Genomic DNA, 19,072 nt, shown 5'->3' with positions numbered 1-19,072 from the left:
CCTGCTGGTGCGCGCGCTAGATGCTGTCACACACTCTGTCATTTCCTTCGACGTCACGCGAAGCGGCAAGATGGTTTGCAGCTGGCCCGCGTGCTGTCGTGCAGATACGTATCCACGCCAGCCGCACTCACGCTTGGTTTACGTCCAACGTGTAATTGTAATAATTGCCAGGGCCCGAGCGCTTACTGACTTAGATCCGTGCGGGAATAAATCTGTCATAATTGGGTGTCATGAAACTTGCATATTTTCAGTGTTAACGCCAGAGGTGTCGGGTTTCCGAACACCCACTTTGATTTGGACCCGCGTAAGGAACGTGTATTGATTTGGCGCCTTTCAAACTTTCTCACTTCATGTGATCTTTGTTTGTTTTGCCAATTGGAACAGAACACGGAAAAAAAACAAGAACAGGGATTCTCGACCTTTTTCAGGCTAGAACCACCTCGTAATTTAAATAACAATTAATGGCACTTAAATTAATTCTTTTTTTAGTTCCATTGACGAGGATAGATGTCTAATCAGCAGTAGTTTTTTCAGCTTTATGCTGTGTAAAAATCAGTTTATCACTATCGCTGTCCATGGTAGCCAATGAGTTAACAATTATTTTCATCCCGGTGCAAATTTGATCTGTTTGGACATTTGGCAATAAAAAATGTTCTTTTACTGCCAGACCTCCCACTTTAGAGGTTAAATATACATAAGTGGGTCAGAAATGGGGAAAACATCTGTTGAATCAATGGAAAATTTGTTTTTTTTTTGCATTTTCTCAGTTTTTTTTTTTTTTTAATTAAATAGTTTTCCTTACTTTTTTTTTATTTTTGGCATGGTTTTCACTTTTGTGTTTTAGAGGCTGTTTATGCTTTTCTAGTGATTCCCCCCACCTTTTTTCTTACACATTTTCTGTGGCTTGTTTTCATTTTATTGGTGTTATTTTTAGTTTGCTTAATTTCTTTGGGGTGTGTTTTTTTTCTCACTATTTTTGATTTCTTTTACGGTTGAGCCACAAAAATGTGCACAACTAAATGGTTCAGGGCCAATACAAAAAAAAAGTTTACACTTTCCAATTTATTACAGTTTAGTTAGTTTTGTGAATTTCAATACAGTTTCAGTTAGCCACTGTTTTGAATTTTAGTTTTAAAAGTTTTAGTTAAAAGTTTCTGTCTTTTCGCTCGATTAAGTCTACAATCTTGGTGTATGTGAATAATTTCTTTTTTTAATCATAATTAGTGTCCATGCATGGTCTTACGCTAAGTATAAATATATCCTTTTTAGAAATAATATCCAAGACTTGCATGCAGCTGTTATGGTGGTGACATTTGGAGAGTTAAACATGTTTTTAGGAGGTATTCAATGCAATAGACAGAGGAGCAATGCTAAATTAGTAGTTTGGGTCTTTTTGTAAATGTACTTAACGATCTGCCTGACGACAGTAAGATCTATCGAAATTTGTGTTCTACAAGATTGATGTCCTTCTCAACTGTAATATTAACTTTAAAGTGGGAAGGAAAATGTGGTGTGAATCCCACCGGTCCGCCATACGTCCCAGAAAAAGCTGATATTTGAGTTGGTTTGAACTTTCAACTTGTAAAACAACAGCAATTTGGGGGTTTTGCGGCCTGTTGTTTGGCGATGCGCGGAGTGGAAGAAGCCTCTTTGCATAACACACACGTAGCGATGTCTTTATTTGCCGGCCTGATTGACAGAGAGAGACGGCTGCTATTTGTTTTCTGTTCCGTGTATTGGCTCCAGAAAAAAAGAAAAAGTGGCCTCGCACGTTTTGGGTGAATGCAGCAAAGAGCACGTTCCCACTAGCGTCTGAAAATAGTCACTGAGGGCTTTTCAATTATCCGGCCGCGCTGTAAGAAGGGGCCCAATCATAAAACCAGACTGTTTACCTCCTCTCTAAATCTTGCGCCGCCTTGATTGAGGGGGCCGAGAAGAAGGCGGTTTGGGATACAAAGCACAAGGTCGGAACCGGTGGGAGTCGGGAGATAATGCACAGGCGGACCGTGTGTGACCCCCCGAACGCAGGAGACGCGACGTGAACGCCGGTGGGGTCAGGAAAGAGGCAAATGTTAGCTTAGCACAGATGGCTCGCCATGTTTTTCCATCGCTTCTCGTGGCATTGATGGATTTTCACTGGGTGTCAGTTCGCTTACCAGTTATGAAGGATTGGATTTATTGAATTTATTGCCATCAATTTCATATGCAATGCTACAATGTAGGAAAATGGTAATTTTGCTGAAATAATTCTTAAAATTGTCATCAATTATTCTCACAGTTATTATTATTTTCTTAAATTTGTTTATTTAAAAAATACTTTTGTGTATTTTTTGGGCTGAAGTACAAAACATTAATATTTCTTATTGTAGAAGGGATTTTCTTATAATTGGTTTATTTTCTACATTTTTTTTAATTTTTATTTTTTCAGTTATTCATGTTACATTTTTGGGGGAAATGTCATGAAATCCTAAGATATCTGCTCAAATGTGAGTCTTTATTGGACAAGTGAGTATTTTTGGTCATTCAAATTGTTTTTATTTTATTATTTATCTTCTTATGAGTGAATGGTGTTGTTGAGAAGCTCAAACTAGTTTGACTTAGGTAATTAAAATATACTTAAATAATGTGTACGCATTCACCTTGGCACTCCCTTGACAACTCATCACTTTAATGGTTTTAGCAACGTCAATATTTCAATGGCGCTACACTGCTTTTTCCACTGATTAAGTCGTTCATCTCATCCATACTATAAAAACTAAATATTCCAGAAAGGTAGTTTTTTTTAAACATAGTATTACTCCTGCATAAATTTTTAATAGTCATTTAAAGGTAAATTTAGTTGATGTTTAATTAAACAGGTCAAACCTGACGTAGGACCCCTATCTGATGCGCTTCCCCCGCCCGGAGACTGGGGGATTATGTTGATTTATTTTTTTAATCAATATTTCAGCGCTTCTATTAACATTAGCCTCCTTCAATGCTGTTCTCAAAGGGAAAGGTCATGCAATTTGTCGGGACGTCCTACAAGGGAGACAGACCTCTTCCTAAGGACGCCAATGAATGTAATGCCTTGTATTTGCGAGGGAAGAATATCCAGATAGCAAGATTTATCAGAAAGAAATTTTGCGCTGTGAGCAAATGATGCGGTTGCCACATTAAAACCAATCTACCAACAAATAATTTAGAATGTGTAAAAAAAAAAATTAAAAAAATGATGATATTGACTGTAACTTGAACATTGGCTGCAACTAAACATGAGTCATGGAATACCACCTCTGGAATTTCAATGTTTATTGATCCACATCATCGTTCATTTCATTTAAATGTGCTGCTCAGCTTCATCAAGGTTTTCAGGGAGTGCCAGGAAATGTTTGGAAGTTAAGGGCCAATATATCCTAACAATTGGACTAAACCTTAACCCCAAACTTAAGATAATCAGCATTACATGAAATTTTTGAGCAGTCTGTCAATGTAGCACATTTCACCGGTTTATCAACACCGCTCACGTCACTTTGCCGTCGGCTGTAACAAAGGTAGTGAGCTCATTAGCATTAGCGATCAAATATGATGCCTGGTGAAAATGCAACAAACATAAATTTGGCCACATTAGTATGAGGGATTTAAAAAAGCTCATTTCAAATCCCTAAAATATTTTTACAGCACCATAAGCAACAAGCGAATGTGAGGATTTGTTTTGGTACAGTATTGATGAAGTGCTGCAAAAGTATACTCATTTTCAACATTAACATCTTGAGAAAATGGGATTTATCAATTATTGGCCTACAACCTTTTTACCAGAGAGCGCCATAAACAATTCCCATTTTTAAATGCTATTCCAAGAGCAAGACTCAGAATTTTAGTAAAAAATCATGAAAATGTGTGCATTTTTTGGGTCATTCCACCACTTTTAAAGTACAAAAAGTCTCTGAATTATTTTGACAACATTGTTATTCTGTTGCTAATCAATGAGTATCAATGAGAACATGGATGCAAAAGAGTGTAATAAAATAAAACATGATTAAAGCAGCACTAGAGGTAGTATCTGCGCCCAAGTGCTGACATGATGCTGCTATTGGTGCGTTCGGGTCTCAGCTCTCTCACCAATGGTTTCCATATCCATAAGTCCACCCTTCATTATCTTCAAAGAATAGAAAATAATGGATTAAACCACAAGTTTGAGTTGTAATACTGATTTTGTTAAAGTTTTTTTGTTTTCAGCTCTTTGTGTCAAGGGGTATTCTATAATTATCTTGTAATTCTGACTCAAACCCGTCCAATTCAGTCTCGCACCTGATCCCAACCTTTTGCACCTAAGAGAAACCAGCAGAAATCCGTCTCAGCATGACTCAGAAGCTTGAAATTCAATCGTTGTTGCTGTCTCAACATTCTGATTGCTTTTTTTTTCTTTTTCTTCTTCTGCTTGGTGCATCCAATGTGTGTCCTCGGTGCACTCTGGGACTGGAACTCTTCCACTTGCTTGCAAGGATGCAAAGCAAGCACATTTCTCACATGCGTGGAGAAATCAGCCAAACGAATAACGCTTGTCAGATGGAGCACCTGCCAGTTCGATTTATTGTTTTATTTGTTGGGAAACGCCGTGTTTAACCCTTCGCTGCAGTCTTTTCTTTGACTGACAGACAGATTACATCCACCTGCGTGTTATTAAACAAACGTGTTGTGGATATCCAGTTTTCAAAAGCGCGAGCGTTCGCGGGTTACATAATACAAGCGGGCCCTTGTTTCTAATGTATTCGGAAAGCTTTTTCACACTGATGCTTATTTTCTTGTCATGTCACATCAAATGAAAAAAAAATCATCCTAATTCCAACTAAGCACATGAAACCTGTTGCAATTTGGTTTGCAAATCGTTGGAACGGTTCCAGGAACTTTCTGGAATCGCTCAATGGGAAGTTTAGAGGATGCCTTTTTGAAATATGATTTTGGATCTTTTTTTTTAAAGCTTAATTTACTACATTGACTCCCTACATATCTTTGAGAAAACATCCACACCACGATAGATGAAAACATGAGAGAGAAACTCAAAACTGTGTTTCCCCCCCATCACACTTGGGCAAGTTTTCTTATGATTCTGACATCAATAGAATTGAAAGGTTTTTTTTAAATATATATTTTTAAACTACTGAATTAAGCCATAAACTCTTGGAAAGTCCTCATTTGAAAATAACAATTAGCTAGTTGGGTAATTGGTTAACTTTTTTTTTAAATCTAAGTGTACAAAGTATGTGAACTGTCTATAATGTCCAACTATGAGTTTTGAGGTTAAACTCCTTTTTTTAACCCCTTTGATCTAATTATTCCATTTTTTTCTGGCATAGGTAAAAGAAGGGGTCAAGTACATATTAGCTAGTTTGACTTTTTTTTTTTTTTTAAATGTTGGTCACATTATTTTCATTTTTTTGTGTAAATGGTACAGTGCATGTTGTCCGAATGTATTTGTTTATTCATTTTCAAAATTATTTTTTTCTGAAATAATAAAAGATTATAGGTACATTTAAGTATGACTTGTCTTTACAGGTCTTTTCAACGCGCTCCTACTTGCCACGACCGTGATGTAAAAACCACTACAGCTTTGATTCCTCAGGTAAAATCCTTATTGAATTTAATTTTCCTATATTACAATATTCATACTCTTTCAGTGCCATTGACGATGATAGACGTCCAATCGAGGTTGTTTTCATCCTTTTGCCATGAATTTAAATGAGTTTATTTGTAACACACGTCCAATCAGACTGAACTGGGAGGACTAGGGAGCGGATAAACGTTCCAGTTCAAACGGAATGGTCGCTCAGGGCAACCAATACTCCAACAAAAATCTTCGTAGAAACATTGCTGCCAGTATTTTCATGATGATTATACTGTGTTGTAAAAGTACTGGTATGCAGTGAGTGACATGCAACTCATTGATGAACGTGCAGCACAAGCGCTGACTCAGAGCTGAAAGCGTGACGACCATTCACACCCCCTTGCAACGCTCATGCTCCTCAACCAAACACAGGTCGCCGTGGCAACGCACACACCAGATGAAGGGCAACACTTTAAGGTGTGTTCAGTGTTTTTCATTCTTGTAAAAGAGCCTTTTGAACCGTGACGCTGGTTCGACAAGATAAGGGAATCCCCCCCCTACCTCGATCCCCAGCCGCAGTCGCCACGCCAATCAGACAAAACCCGACAAGGCCTGAGGGTGAGGCGGCGTGCCAGAGGACTCCCAGGAAGTCCACGGGGCTCCCCGGCGTCTTTCTTTTAATGCTACTTGTTGTTTTTGTTGCTATAGTAGTGCAGGTGAGTGCAGGTTCGCGTTTACCACATGACAGGAATATAAATAGAACACGCACGCCTTAATGAGATTAAGGCTCATGTGACTATTTCTTTCCAAAACAAAAATCATTACAGGCTGTCATGTTTGTATCAACTCCACAGGAATGACATAGCAACGATATGCAAATTAGCACTTCGAGGGAGAAAGTAACACAAGGTTGAAGAATTTTCCTTTTCTTTGTATTTTTCCATTTGTTGTTATTGGTTATATTTTGTAAGTTTTTTTCCCCCCACAAATTTAGTAGGTACTTTACTTTTACAATGAACTCAAGCAAGAATGTTCCCAGATTTTTTTTTAATACAGGTTTGGGTTTAACATGTTAATGACAGTTTTTAACAATTAAATTTTCTGATACACCAATTTCAGTACAAATTAGCTTGTGTTATCGCTAGATAAAAAGGCAAGGCTGATTAAATTAGGACATTTTATTTTTTTTAAATGGTGAAATCTAAAAATATGTGCGTTTGTATAAATATCTGTGTGTAATGTTAGCACATTACAACAAGGTTACAAGCAATTCCTTAGCACATTACGCACATAGATATTTATACAAACCCACATATTATTAGATTTAGCTATTTATTTAAATAAAATGTCCTAATTAATCAGCCTTGCCTTTTTATCTAGCGATAACAAAAGCTAATGTGTACTGTAATTGGTGTATCAGAAAATGTGAATTTGTGCCTTTACATTATTCAACCACAAAATTATGAGCTGGCTCGTTGAAACGCTGCATTAAAATATATTCAAATGATGGGCTTTTTATACTATAATTTTCCTTTTTCATCATTTAACTGTCTTATGAAGCACATCAACGATAGATCTTAGCTTTTTCCCTGATAAAGGGGTTTCTATTGTTTTCCATGCTGTTGTGTACTGACTGCTGGTTGTTATGAAGTGAGTTGACGTGAATCCTTGCCACTAAACTAAAAATGTAGCTGAATTGGAAAACCATAAAAATTCTATGAGCTCTCATATTTCAAGGTACCAGTGTCAAAGAACTAAAAATATTATATTAGTTAGTTGGCTTGATATCTAAATAGCCAGACTTACCAATGCTATCGGGCCTAAAGCAATCATCATTATAATTATGTACGTTTTTCTTGTCACTGAGGTTCTAATCAGACTTTTGACTGACAAAAAGCAACAACAAAGAGCAAAAAAAGCAAACACAAGAAGGCTAAATGCATGAAAAACAAATGTGTGTTGACGTCATCGTGGTCACATCCACTTTTTGGATGGAATGAAGTGAATTTAAAGTCTTCTGGCAAACATGAAAGGAACGTGTGGCGCGCTGGCATCCCGCAGACATTTTTTCTGCGTCCTTTGTGACCCTTGAAGACTGCTATACCGTGTGTGCGTGGATGTGCGCGCACATGGTTTAGTCATAGCCGCCAGGGAGGCGTGAGGCGTGCAGCCACTAGTTGCAAACACAAAGCAGCGCCATCTGCATGCCTGGAGCACGTCCAATGTCAACAAAACAATAACACTCGCACCTCAGAGGTTGTATGCAGCGCCGCATCTGGTCACGTCAATGATAACATTTGACATGTTGTGTACATGCTGCACTTTTTAACGACATTGAGAAGTTAGTGCATGTACATGTCTGCACCTAATCATCTAAGGTTACAACTGTAATCAAGCAATTCCTGTATATACACAGCGAGAACAAACATACGCTTCAAATTGAGGTCTACAGCATTTTCCTTTGGAATTTTCAGTTTGATTCATTGGCTGCCAAATATTTCTAAAAATCCAATGCAATGGAAAGGATATCTACCACCGTCAATGGCATTGTAACATGAGCGTTCGCAGCCAGTTGAATGAATTGGATGTCTATGGTGGTCATTGCAGGAAATGAGTCATGCTTCCATCATTCACAGCAAGATGTCCAGGTCTTCAAGATGGAAAGCAGCCGGCTCCCAACCATAGTTTGCTGAGGGAAGGTATGATGGCTTGTTAGCTATTGTATTTTTCCACTTTATCAAAATTATATATTTTTTTGTGTTTTATCTTTAAAATATATGATAAGGCAATACATACCCATAGTTTGATCTTTAAAATATATGATAAGACAATAAATAGCCACCACAAATGAACAAGTACATTCAATGGAGGACTCTTTGGGTTCACCACATTTCAAAAGGAACATTTTCAACTATATTGTTGTGATTTTGCGCCATCAAGCGTCCATTAACAGTGTCACAATCTTTAATTTCCTTGATTTGAACAGACCTGGACATTTTTGCTGGTTAAATCTTTCTGAAAGTTTCATTTAAATGTCTAGAAGTAAAAAACTAAAACTAAAGTGCATGTCATCACAAAGTTCATAATGTGGAATGCTGTATTTTAAAGGATTAAAGCCCAACCAAAAAGTATTTACAGCTCCCCCCACTGACTAATGCACGTTATGATGAAAACAATGGATTTTTTTTAGTGTGAAAGCCCAATCAACACGTATTTAACGCCCCGCCCCCGTCCCACCCACTGACTAATGCATCTTATTATGAAAATATGTTTTAAGTATGAAAGTGCAACCAAAATGCATTTACACCCCCACCCCCACACACACGCTGACTAATGCACGTTATTATGAAAACAATTTATATTTTGTGTGTGTCTATTTTTAATAGGCGTGGCCGAGGCCAGAGTTCAAATAGCCGACGTCAAATCCCAAAATGGCTGATGAGCCAGGAGGAAGCACGGGCGTGCACTGCAGAGCAGCTCAAAAGTGACGATTTGCCGAAGAAAGCCTGACAAACTTCTCACAGGACGATGCAGCACATTCGGTACGTTGTCATTTGGGGATTTCGAAGCCCCACTTCTCGTCTTAGGAGTGATTTTTGACGGTAGCATGATTCGATGGCGTGATGTAGCCCCATGTGTGTGCAGACAGACGGCAAAATGTTTGCAAACAAATTGGCTACATTGCGTTACCGATCGCTCTTTGTCTATAATGAAATCATTCCATTGTGTTTCAGTCCCTCAACGAGCACAGACTGCTGGGAAACATCAAGAATGTGGCCAAAACGACCAGAAAGGAGCAGCTTGTCGACGCCATAACAAAGTGAGTCATTTTTAAATAGTTCCGATTTTCTCTATCCGTGTAATATTTAAACGTCAGCGTTCAGTATTCAAGGCTTTGCGCAATTGGCTCGTTTTTCATCATGATACATTCAACTTTTGAATGAAAACTAGCTTGGTGTTATTTTTAATAGCAAAACCTGTGGATAAGTCACCCACACAAATGCCATTAGTGGACGTGTAAGGAATAAACGGTAATCCTTCGTTTATCGCGGTTAATGTAGACCAGACATGGCTGCGATAAATTAAAAACTGTAAAGTAGGGTCATCCCTATTGAATTTAATTTTAAAAAAATACTATCGTGGCAAGTGTAGCAGTAGCTTCCGCTTGAGTTTCACATCTTTCTGAACTTACAAATAATAATTGAACATGGGCTTTGTCATCATCATTGACTCGACAAAAGCCTAATTGTCATCATACCCAGATAACTGCGTATGACGAAATTGGTAATTGGTACAAAAAAATCTGCCATGTAGTGGAACTGTGCACTCAAATAGATTATATACTTTTACCCCGTTAACTTTCTCAAAGACCTCAGGGCTTGGACCGTTTCATTTTTAGTTTTAAATGTGGTTTTGACAAAACCTAAGACATTTATTCAACAATAGTGCAGGTGTCATTTTTACTCAAACATTTTTTCCTCGGCACAAGAAGAGAAAAACGGAAGCTTTTTGAATATTTATTTTTTTAAGAATGGGTTTAAAATAATTGACTGAAAAACGAGGCAGAAGTAGGATTTATTTTATTTATTATTTTCATGTAATTTATACCTTGTGGGCCCCTGTCATGTGTTTTCTATATTTCCCACCATATCAAGATCCTGATTATTTGTTTGTGGAGGAAAACATGAAAAATAGACTAGATAGGGGCCTTTAAAGACTCAGATAATTTTTAGTCTCTGCAGCAGACAAAAAGAAAACCAGACCATCAGCATGTCTAATATTGCCGTTTGCAGTGTCTGAATAATGGGTACCCTTTTGATGTTTTAGAGAAAGCTAAACATGGGTGTTTTTTAGTTAAATTTGACTTAATTAGGTCCTAGGCTGTATTTCTTTTTTATGTAACTTTAATCTATTGTGCCTTGACCCCTTTTTGTTTTCCAGAGTTCCACCCTAGGGGGACAAGGTTTCCTGCCTATGTACAGAGGCTGACGCACCCCCTCATTTTTCGGTGCTGGGTGTTACGTGAGAACCTATCCAAGATTTTTCAAAATAAAAGGTAAAACCTTGCGAATGGTATTTTACTTAACTTTGGGTATTGACCCCCTTTTTTTGTTTTCCAGAATTCCACAGGGGGGACAAGGTTTCCTGCCTATGTACAGATAGGCTGACGCACCCCCCCATTTCTCGGTGCTGGGGGTTACGCCAGAACCTATCTCCAAACTTTTTCAAAATAAAAGGTAAGACCTTGCGAATGTTTTTTTACTTAACTTTGTGTATTGACCCCCTTTTTTTTGTTTTCCAGAATTCCACAGGGGGGACAAGGTTTCCTGCCTATGTACAGATAGGCTGACGCACCCCCCCATTTCTCGGTGCTGGGGGTTACGCCAGGACCTATCTCCAAACTTTTTCAAAATAAAAGGTAAGACCTTGTGAATGGTGTTTTACTTTGTATTGACCCCCTTTTTTTCCAGATTTCCACCTGGTGCCAAGGGGAGTTTCTTTGTCCATTTGAAAATCTCCAAAGCTTTTCAAAATAAAAGTTTTTAAATGTATACATGTGTTTGTCTTTATCTAACAAAAAATGCAAGTAACAATCCAAGTTAAAACATTGTATTAACAGGTAAACATGTCAACTTTAGCATACTTGGGAGTTGGCATTACATTAAAGTGTTGAATGGTGTAGCCAGTCTTTTCTCCGGTTTGTCCACCTGTAGACATAAGACATTTTAGAGGTTCACAAAACAATTTTACACTTACAATAAAAAAAGATTGGGGAATAAACACTTGGGAAAAAAAATGGGGTATATACACTTGGAAAATAAAATTTAGAAAAAAAGCTGGGGGAATAAACACTTGGAAAATAAAATTAGGAAAAAACAGGGTATATACACTTAGAAAATAAAATGTTTAAAAAAGCTGGGGGAATAAACACTTGGAAAATAAAATTTGGAAAAAACAGGGTATATACACTTAGAAAATAAAATGTTTAAAAAAGCTGGGGGAATAAACACTTGGAAAATAAAATTAGGAAAAAACAGGGTATATACACTTAGAAAATAAAATGTTTAAAAAAGCTGGGGGAATAAATACTGAAAATAAAATTAGGAAAAAACAGGGTATATACACTTAGAAAATAAAATGTTTAAAAAAGCTGGGGGAATAAACACTTGGAAAATAAAATTAGGAAAAAACAGGGTATATACACTTAGAAAATAAAATGTTTAAAAAAGCTGGGGGAATAAATACTGAAAATAAAATTAGGAAAAAACAGGGTATATACACTTAGAAAATAAAATGTTTAAAAAAGCTGGGGGAATAAACACTTGGAAAATAAAATTAGGAAAAAACAGGGTATATACACTTAGAAAATAAAATGTTTAAAAAAGCTGGGGGAATAAATACTGAAAATAAAATTAGGAAAAAACAGGGTATATACACTTAGAAAATAAAATGTTTAAAAAAGCTGGGGGAATAAATACTGAAAATAAAATTAGGAAAAAACAGGGTATATACACTTAGAAAATAAAATGTTTAAAAAAGCTGGGGGAAAAAACAGGGTATATACACTTAGAAAATAAAATGTTTAAAAAAGCTGGGGGAATAAACACTTGGAAAATAAAATTAGGAAAAAACAGGGTATATACACTTAGGAAATAAAATGTTTAAAAAAAAGCTAGGGGAATAAACACTTGGAAGATAAAATTAGAAAATAAACACTTGAAAATAAAATTTGAAAATAAAAACTGGGAGAATAAACACTTAGGAAAAAACCTGGAGGTATATGCACTTAGGAAAAAAAATGGAATAAACACTTAGAAAAAAAAATGGAATACATACTTAGAATTCCTGCTCTAACATTAACCGAGATCCTTACCTTAAAGATCTAGTCAAAGAGCTGTGGAAATGAATGGCCAGTGATACATCACCATGATGATTTAGGCTTTTATTTAGATTTTCAGAAGTAGAGAGACACCATATGATTCAAGTGGACAACTTGCGAGGAAGATCTCTCAGGCCTGTTGCATGCAAAAAATAGCACAAGTTAGAATATATAGAATGGAGATTCAACTTTTGGGGGGGTAGTTTTACCTTGATCTGGCAGTCTCCTCTTCTACTACCTCAATAGTGCTCTGGGCATGCTAGAAGAGCTGCATCTTGGTGCTAAACAGGGAAAATTTGCACACAAAAAAAAGCATTAGTTAGCATGTATAGAGCCTGGAGATTCAACAGATAGGCTTAGTTGTTTTTTTTGGAGAAGTAGTTTTATCTTGATGCTAAACAGGGAAAACTTGATTTAACCAAGGTATTTGGGGGTTGCCAAACAATTACGGGATAGAGAAATCTTAGAAGAAATTTAATAAACGATCAAGATAAAGAATGAAAATTAGTTAGCGAGTGCCAAGTGCTATTTTTCCTTTTCCAGACAAGGCGATTAAATATACAGACTGACGTTAACAGCTAGGACAAGGGTGTCTAACTCGGGTTGGTTCGCGGGTCGCAATAACGTCAGCTCGATTTCACGTGGGCTGGACCATTTCTGAAATAATATTTTTTCTTCTATTTAAATTGGATTAAAAAAACTATCAAAAGCCCTAAATATTCAGTTTTTATAGATCTAAAAAAATGTTTGTTTGAGCTTTTTTTTCTTCATAAGGGAAAATATCTTATAAGAATTTGTTTTTCCATTTCAAAAGGAAACAAAATATTTTTGGGAATATGTTCAATATTAGAGTGAAAAACAGAATTTTTAAAATATATTTATTTTTAGATTTTAATAAATGCTTTTTGAACTAAAAACACAAAAAGAAAAAAATGGATTAAAAACTACAATTATTGATTTAAAAAGGGTAAAATGAGGAAACATAATATACATGTATAATCTTCATTTGAATTTGATCCTAACAGAAAGTCGGCACTCATGATTTACTTTCTCGGGCCGCACAAAATGACGCGGCTGGCCAGATTTGGCCCCCGGGCCGCCGCTTTGACACCGGGGGGTAGGAGAACGTTGGCTTAATAGTTTTGTATACGGCGATTAAATATACAGACTGACGTTAACAGCTAGGAGAAAATTGGCTTAACAGTTTTGTATACGTTTTTTTTCTTCTAAAAACAGAACAATTACAAATCGGCAATGGGTGTTTAGCACTCGCAATGAAAACTATCATTACATAACACACTAAATCGTGCCTCGATGTCATTCTAGAGTGAGCATTTACCCAGCAAACTGTCGGTTGATGTCTCGGCGTTGTTTGATTAAATGTAAAGTCTTGCTACACGACTCAATAATGGAGAGAACAGTCAACATACTTTTTAAGTCAAAGCGTGACGCTAACGCTAATGCTAACTAGTACCATACAGCACACAGCCGGTGAGGAATAGAGGCGCAAACTTAAGTTGTCGACAGTGTGCTAAACCTGGCATTAAACTAAGATATTTGTTGGCGTTTTGGGCTCAATTGATTGCTCCCGATAGCGTGATAAAAACGCATTTAGGGCAGTGAATTGCTCCAAACCTTACCTAGTTGGCGTGCTTGCCGACCGACAGCGTGGGACAGGCATTCCAAAAGGAACGGTTACTGCGCATGCGCTTAATTAACTCAGCTACGTCGACAATAGGCGTAACCAAGGTCTTGATGCTATAAAACAGTACATATTAGTAAACCAATTTCACCAAATATTGAGCAACATTTGACTTAGTATTTTACATCAACTCACCATTATTCCAAGCCATCTGACTCCATTAAAAATTTAAAATGTGACACGCAAAGAATGCTTCATTGTATTGTATACAACACTGGTGTCAAAGTGGTGGCCCGGGGGCCAAATCTGGCCCGGCACATCATTTTGTGCGGCCTGAGAAAGTAAATCATGAGTGCCGACTTTCTGTTTTAGGATCATGAAGATTATAGATGTATATTATATTTCCTGATTTTCCACTTTTTAAAATCAATAATTGCAATTTCAATCCATTTTTCTTTCTTTTGAGTTCAAATAGCATTTTGTAAAATCAAAAAATGAATCTTAAAAATCTCTAAAATATTTTCTGTTTGCCACTTTAATATTGAACATAATTTAAAAATTATTTGGGTTCCTATTGGAATTAATTTTTTTAAAGAGTTTTCCCTTACTAGGAAAAAAAGCTCAAATAAACATTTAGATCTAATAAAACAAACTATTTAGGGCTTTTTATCAATTTCCATTCCTCTATTAATATCTACATATTATATCTAAAATGGTACGGCCCACATGATGACCATGTATAGTGAGGATTTTTTTCTTGAAAAAAAATGACCATGTATAGTAAGGCTTTTTTCTTGCAAAAATGATCATGTATAGTAAGGCTTTTTTCTTGCAAAAATGACCATGTATAGTAAGGTTTTTTTCTTGCAAAAATGACCATGTATAGTAAGGCTTTTTTTGGTAAAAAATGACCATGCATAGTAAGGCTCTTTTCTTGCAAAAATGACCATGTTTAGTAAGGCATTTTTCTTGCAAAAATGACCATGCATAGTAAGGCTTTTTTGCTAAAGTGACCTTGTATAGTAAGGCTTTTTTTCTTGTAAAAATGACCACACATGCCCAGGGAGAACATGGCGCCCAGGTGATTATTGATGTTTTTTTTTGTGTCGCACCTGTAGATGCAGTAAAGGTTTGATAGCCATAAAATAGTTATTGAAGGTTGGATTGATTCAGATGTAGCACTACTGAAGGCCTAGGTGTGAAATGCACGGCCCACCACTGGTTAAAGGTGTGTCGAGTGATTATTGGAGTGAGCGAACAGGTTTTTTTGCAGGAATTTGAAACCAGAACCTGAACTCACAACAGGTGCGTGATTTGCCTGCCGTCGAATCAAGGTGTATTCATGTTAACTCACGTTTCTATTTTATGATTGTTTGTATATCCTCGGGAGTCGGTTGGAGGAGATTGTGACCATTTACTATAGGAATATTAATTTTATCCTCATTATTCAAGGAAACCCTTACACGTCTCGTTTCAGAGCTTCCACAGGTGGCACGGATCTACATCCGCAATAAAAAGTAGGGCGTTACCGTTGCGCTTGACTACGGTTGAAATGATTTTTTTCTTTCAATTGACGCCTCAGCAGTGTCGTTTGAACATTGTTTTCTCTTTCCAGTCCGTTCGTTAGTTGTTAAAAAGGCAACTGGAACATGGATGCGCTGAAGAAAGGATTTAGCAAAGCCAAGGAAGGAGTGGTGGTGGCGGCCACAAAGACCAAGCAAGGAGTGACTGGCGCGGCGGAGATGACCAGAGATGGGGTCCTGTTCGTTGGTGAGCCCCCTCTTCTCACTTATTATCGGGAAATTGATCTAATAATCACCGTCCAATCGCAATAAATGCAAGCACACTCGAGCTAGTTTTTTTTAAGGACCCATCAAATGAGGTTTCCCCTCACTTGCCTCCATTTAACCTTGAAAAGCAGATTTCTTTTTTAACAATTATTTGCAAAGGCTACTATTAAAGTCTTTAATTGCAAAGCTATACATCTGTATTGATTTTTAAATTATTATTAAAGCATTTTTCTGCAGTCCATTTTTTTTTCAACACCTTGATTCTGTGTATTCGTGACAAGCTGAAAAAATGGAAAAATCTTGCATGCTGTTTATTATTAAAGCCAGCAGCAGCACTTGTTTAATGTACATTTAATGATTTATACTAAATCACCCCCGACCCCAATTAATTTTTCCACAATCCAAGGAGCATTGGACATATTTATTAGGAATATATTTAGTTTGTTTATTTATTGCTGTATTAGAAAAGCTAAACAATCACATACTATATAAATGTACATATTCAGTAATTTTAATGTATTTTTTTAAAGAACTTTACCATTTTGAAATGCTTCATATCTATCGCTAGTAGTCCTACTTGAATTGTAGCCTTTAGATATTGTAAGTCAAATGTATATCTTTAACATTCACCTGATTTTAAATGGTAGCTTCAAGTATGTTTCCACTGGAAGTTCCGAAATATCCAGATTGGTTGTGCTGCCACATCGTACTCCGCCATGTTGTTTCTTGGCCGTTCACCTCTTACTCCGTAACAGCTTTAACAGAAAGCCACATTTGTTTATCCCACGCTCTCACAATAAATGCATTTTTTCTCCACATTGGACTAAAAGCAGTGCATCCAGCCACCAACACGTTATTATTCAAATGTATAGCAATTGTTAAGGATGGCGGTTTCCAACCTATTGCACAAAGGCCCACCTGCAGTTGTATTCAGGATTTTATTCTGACTAAACATATTACTATCTACAATGTTCACTGGTATACATTACGATAGGTAGTTGATTGTTTTTGTAAAGAAAGAGAAAAAAATACCTGTTGTCTCTTCTACTTTCAGGTAACAAAACAGTGGATGGCGTCACGACAGGTATCTAGCCCACTATCTAACAATAAACATGATGTTAATTCACCTGACATTGAGTAGCAAGACAAAGAAACATGACACGGTGTCATCCTCACATTTAAAATGGATTGGATGTCTATTAGTGATAAACTCATCTTATTTCACAGCAGAAGGATGCTTGGCCATCACATGATTAGATGTCTATTCTCATTTTGGAAAGGGCATAGTTGGTGGCCATCTTGAGTAGGGCAACCAACATTTGGAAAATGGATCTCGATATTGCAAATAACATGTAGCATCAGAACATTCTTTCTATTTTCTGATCTTTTTCACACTGCACCAGAATGAATGAGTTTGCTGCACAAAAAAAACAATCTTTTTACCCTGTTTTTAACAGTTGCAGGTAAAACTGTGGATGGGGTGAGTCACGTGGGCGGTGCAATGGTTTCGGGGGTGACCACTGTAGCCCACAAGACGGTGGAGGGGGCAGGAAGCATTGTTGCCGCCACCGGATTGGTCAAGAAGGATCCTGCTAAACCGGTAAGTGAAAATATTTACCCATTATTATTAATCTTTCAATAAAATGTTCATATTTTGACACATCCAAATTTAGTAGTTACTTTTATATTGTCGCATTTAAAAAAAATTAACAGTACTATTGTTTGAGTTACTGGGAGAAAAAAAAAATCCCCTTGTAATTGCATTTATATTAGTTTATCACAAGTAGACGTCCATCCATTTAATGGATTGGGCTTTATTTCCATCAATGGCAGTGAATGGGTTAACAAAACATCATCTTGCGTAGTGCATTAGTAAAAATGTGTATGATAAATGTACTTTTCCCAATCCATAATTGGAATAATTTCAATTCACTTTATTGAAATGCTTCCATTTAAAGAGTTTCGATAATCTTGATGGGGAAAAAAAATATATTTTGCAATATTACCATGTAATTTTAATAAAATGGGAGTGTTTTGGAGGCAAGGCCATGTCCCAAGATTGAAAACTTAAATTATTAAAAACCAAACTTCTCCTGTTGACTCATCCTCAGCTTCCATTTTGTGCCTGTCCACTTAAAATGACCTTGAGCCAGTTATCATCTACTGCCCTCATTGTCATCTTCACTCGTTTGCTTTCCTGTTTAAAAGAGGTCACCTTCAAATTAATCAATACCATCAATGATAATGTAAATTTAATAAGCGTTTAACATGCTTAGAGATGACAGCATTTCTTGTCTGGCAAAATTGTCACCAGCAAGTGAGAAGATTTCCAGGGAATGACAAGGAACACGTTCTTTTGTCCTCGCAAATGTCCTTTAACACTGACACGCGCACAGACGTGGCTTTTAATCAGGCCATTCACCCCGAAGGATTCCCGCGTGCCACCTGCAATGTGAGCCCCTTTCTTATGATGAGCCCAACTGGCGGCAGAAGCGGAGCGACAGATGGACGGACTGACAATCGCAGTGTCATCCTTTGAAATCCGAAGCTGTTTATCAGTGCGGATCCCATTAGAAAGTGACACCTCGGTGACAGGCGACAAACAACAGGGAGGGGAAATTAGGAATCAATAAGAAAGGCTTGGCAGGGGTAATCAATCAAGTAGGATGGTCGGACTCAAAACTTTCGTTGACCGTGTATGTATGTATCCGTATGTTTTTATGTGTTGATTAGTGTACCTTTTTTCCAGAGTGACGACGAATCCGCCGGGCAAGCTGTAGCCGAGTCACCTGTTGACACCGACACCACTGATGCCACTGAGGTAAGAAGCCATTCGAATGGAAACAAACATTTCCTTTGGACGGGGGGGAAATAACATCTGATTCTATTTTGTCTCGTAGGATGACACAGACTAAACATGTTTTGGATGGACTATTGAACATTCCGCGTCTCACTGCCAAGTCCCGTGGGGCCTCGTCTCTACAATGTCTGTGTGGGTGTTTTACTGTGCCAATTTGTTGTACTCAAGGAGGTCAGAGTGTGTGAATTTGCGATGTGAGTGTGTCTTTTGCGCATAGCAAAGCGACCTCAGGTGTCTTGTTTGTAACAATAATAAACTTATCACTGCATATGTTGTGTATGGATGTCAGTAATTTACAGACGGAACTAAATAACAA

At 37.1% G+C, this 19,072-nt stretch overlaps 1 protein-coding gene and 3 long non-coding RNA genes across 6 annotated transcripts in view; 3 read left to right on the top strand and 1 right to left on the bottom strand.

Moving 5' to 3' along the window:
* Positions 1 to 8,283, top strand: part of LOC144091351 (uncharacterized) — a 47,190-nt gene extending 38,907 nt beyond the window's left edge. Inside the window, exons 3-4 of the long non-coding RNA XR_013305664.1 lie at positions 5,536 to 5,602; positions 8,192 to 8,283. This is a non-coding gene — a long non-coding RNA (uncharacterized LOC144091351). The remainder of the gene's footprint in view (positions 1 to 5,535; positions 5,603 to 8,191) is intronic.
* A 683-nt stretch (positions 8,284 to 8,966) lies between these two features.
* Positions 8,967 to 11,136, top strand: LOC144090882 (uncharacterized). 2 transcript variants are annotated; one of them, XR_013305535.1, is made up of 6 exons: positions 8,967 to 9,126; positions 9,319 to 9,404; positions 10,526 to 10,640; positions 10,705 to 10,821; positions 10,887 to 11,003; positions 11,056 to 11,136. It is a non-coding gene; the product is annotated as an uncharacterized LOC144090882 (long non-coding RNA). The 2 variants fall into 2 exon arrangements; XR_013305534.1 differs by having other exon boundaries at positions 10,887 to 11,136.
* LOC144090883 (uncharacterized) lies at positions 11,019 to 17,645 on the bottom strand. Its single transcript, XR_013305536.1, has 5 exons — positions 16,527 to 17,645; positions 14,105 to 14,222; positions 12,674 to 12,745; positions 12,459 to 12,600; positions 11,019 to 11,292 (listed from the first exon to the last, which is right to left on the bottom strand). It is a non-coding gene; the product is annotated as an uncharacterized LOC144090883 (long non-coding RNA).
* Positions 15,302 to 19,024, top strand: LOC144090881 (uncharacterized). 2 transcript variants are annotated; one of them, XM_077622786.1, is made up of 7 exons: positions 15,302 to 15,411; positions 15,584 to 15,623; positions 15,722 to 15,876; positions 16,951 to 16,980; positions 17,354 to 17,496; positions 18,646 to 18,717; positions 18,797 to 19,024. In XM_077622786.1, the coding sequence occupies exons 3-7, from the start codon at positions 15,756 to 15,758 to the stop codon at positions 18,809 to 18,811; spliced, it is 381 nt and encodes a 126-aa protein (XP_077478912.1). In that variant the 5' UTR covers positions 15,302 to 15,411; positions 15,584 to 15,623; positions 15,722 to 15,755; the 3' UTR covers positions 18,812 to 19,024. The 2 variants fall into 2 exon arrangements, with proteins under 2 accessions (XP_077478912.1, XP_077478914.1); XM_077622788.1 differs by having other exon boundaries at positions 15,352 to 15,440.
* The last annotated feature ends 48 nt before the right edge of the window (positions 19,025 to 19,072 follow it).

The sequence above is a fragment of the Stigmatopora argus genome, chromosome 16 (genome assembly GCF_051989625.1).
Source record: "Stigmatopora argus isolate UIUO_Sarg chromosome 16, RoL_Sarg_1.0, whole genome shotgun sequence".
Taxonomy (NCBI): domain Eukaryota; kingdom Metazoa; phylum Chordata; class Actinopteri; order Syngnathiformes; family Syngnathidae; genus Stigmatopora; species Stigmatopora argus.
Note: the sequence above shows the minus strand (reverse complement) of the source record. Positions and strands in the feature narration are given on the sequence as shown.